This window comes from Trachymyrmex cornetzi, unplaced genomic scaffold (genome assembly GCF_001594075.2).
Source record: "Trachymyrmex cornetzi isolate Tcor2-1 unplaced genomic scaffold, Tcor1.1 C3932536, whole genome shotgun sequence".
NCBI classification, from domain to species: Eukaryota; Metazoa; Arthropoda; class Insecta; order Hymenoptera; family Formicidae; genus Trachymyrmex; species Trachymyrmex cornetzi.
In genome coordinates, this window is record NW_017295343.1 from 1 (window position 1) to 1904 (window position 1904).

At 30.5% G+C, this 1904-nt stretch overlaps 1 protein-coding gene across 1 annotated transcript; it reads right to left on the minus strand.

Moving 5' to 3' along the window:
• Positions 1 to 6: 6 nt before the first annotated feature.
• On the minus strand, positions 7 to 1739 carry LOC108766315 (protein dopey homolog PFC0245c-like; the record flags this gene model as incomplete). Its single annotated transcript, XM_018515548.1, has 3 exons — positions 7 to 680; positions 1063 to 1493; positions 1558 to 1739. Coding segments are annotated over 3 exons (1287 nt in total), but the record flags the coding sequence as incomplete, so codon positions are not given.
• Between the last annotated feature and the right edge of the window lie 165 nt (positions 1740 to 1904).

Sequence of the window (1904 nt, forward strand, 5' to 3'; positions counted from 1 at the left end):
ATCATATTTTTCACGCCTATATCTCGTTTTCCTATCATCTTCTTCATTCCCGCAGTTCCTTTTTAATCTGTCATATCTATATCGACTATCATATTTATAATTATCATACTTTGCTTCTCTATATGTTCTACTGGATTTTTCACGTAAACGATGACTGCTCGAACTCTCGTAATCACTCCTGCTTCTAGAGTAGCTTCTTCTTCTTGGCGGACTATACCTGTGCCCATTTTTCCTGTAATCACTGTCAAATCTTTCTGAGACACGAGTTGTGTGTGAAGCTGAAGTCCGAAAATTTCGTAAACTATGGGCGTGACTATTTTTGATGTACGAACTGTCATGATCTTTTGCTGATTTACTTCTAGTCTCGCTTCTCCGTCCGTTTGTACAACTTCGATTCTCTTTGGTGTCTCGATATTCTGAAGCAGCTCTACGTTCATCGCATACTGAAACTTCTTCTTTTTTAAAAGAATGCACTACATCCAATTGATCTTCAAATTTGAGATTATCTTTCATATCATATTGCGTAAAATTGTCTGTTAGATCATACTGCGTAAGATAATTGTAATTTGTTTCTTTGGTTATGGTTTCCTCTTCATTTTTTTCAATTTTTATACGCTTGTGTCTACTTGTATTGTCTTCTTCATTCGTCCTTTTCATCAAATTCTTTCTGTACGAAGGTTCTGTAACAAGATTACTTTCTGATGTAATTACAATTTTCAAACTAACAAGTTTATTACTCAACTGTCTCTAAATAAAGTCTATATATGATTAAGATATTTTACATATATTCTAAAATTCTTAGATTAAGATATTTTAGGATAAGATATTCCAAACTTCTTATACATTTTCTTCAAGATACAGATAAATAGTAACAAATATTTAATACGCACGATATAAATTTTAATATAAATGTTCACTTAATAGTGTTTAATATAAAGATATAAAAAAATTCTTCTATTAGATAGAAAAATATATAGAAATTAAAAACTGTTTTATGATTCTATGTAAGCTTACGTGATACATATAATAATTATATAAAAAGTAAATATATCTTTAATCTACCTGAACTAGAACATCGTCCGATATTAGAGTCATTGTCGTTGTTATTCATACCAAATGGAGATCCAGCCTTCTTATCATTTTCAATAATATTTTCCTTAGAAATATCCTTTGTTTTAATATTTGCAGCAAGCAAATTTATTAATTCTGTCTGATTTTCCTCTTCTTTTTTATCTTCTATAATTCTCTTATACAATCTTTCCCCAAATACGGTAGGCATCCGATGAACTTTGTTCTGTGGTTTTTTACTTTTATATTCGTCGTGACAGAATTGAATTTGATAAGATTCAGTTTCTTCGGTTTCACTTTCTTGTAAATGTATAGAGGAAGTATCTTCATACTTCTTAGTTATATTATGTCGATATGGTAACTTATGAATAGAAAAATCTCGAGATTTATAGTTGTGGCTCCTTCTGAAGGTTATATCGTCCAATCTGTAAACGTTTTTGGTAATGTTAGAAACAGATTTGTCAATATAATAGTTTATATAATTCATACCGTTTTCTCAGATCATCTATTGTCTTGTCCTTCCGTATAATTTCAGCTCTTGCAGTTTTGAGTAAGGAAGACAAATTGTTCTCTAAGTTAGCGTTATGTCTCTGAAGATTTTCGTTTTTGCTTATGAGTGAACTAAGCTCTTCCTTTAATTCCTTGCAGTTACAATCATGGTTCTTAACAATTTAAAAACATCAACTTATTACTTGATAGATTATATCAGTATACTTCATATAAAACTATTTTTTTATAAATGATTATTGTTGCATACACATAAAACAATGATAACGATAATAACAGTAGTTTTTAATATTCTTACGCAATACACACACGCGCGCGCGCGCGCGCGC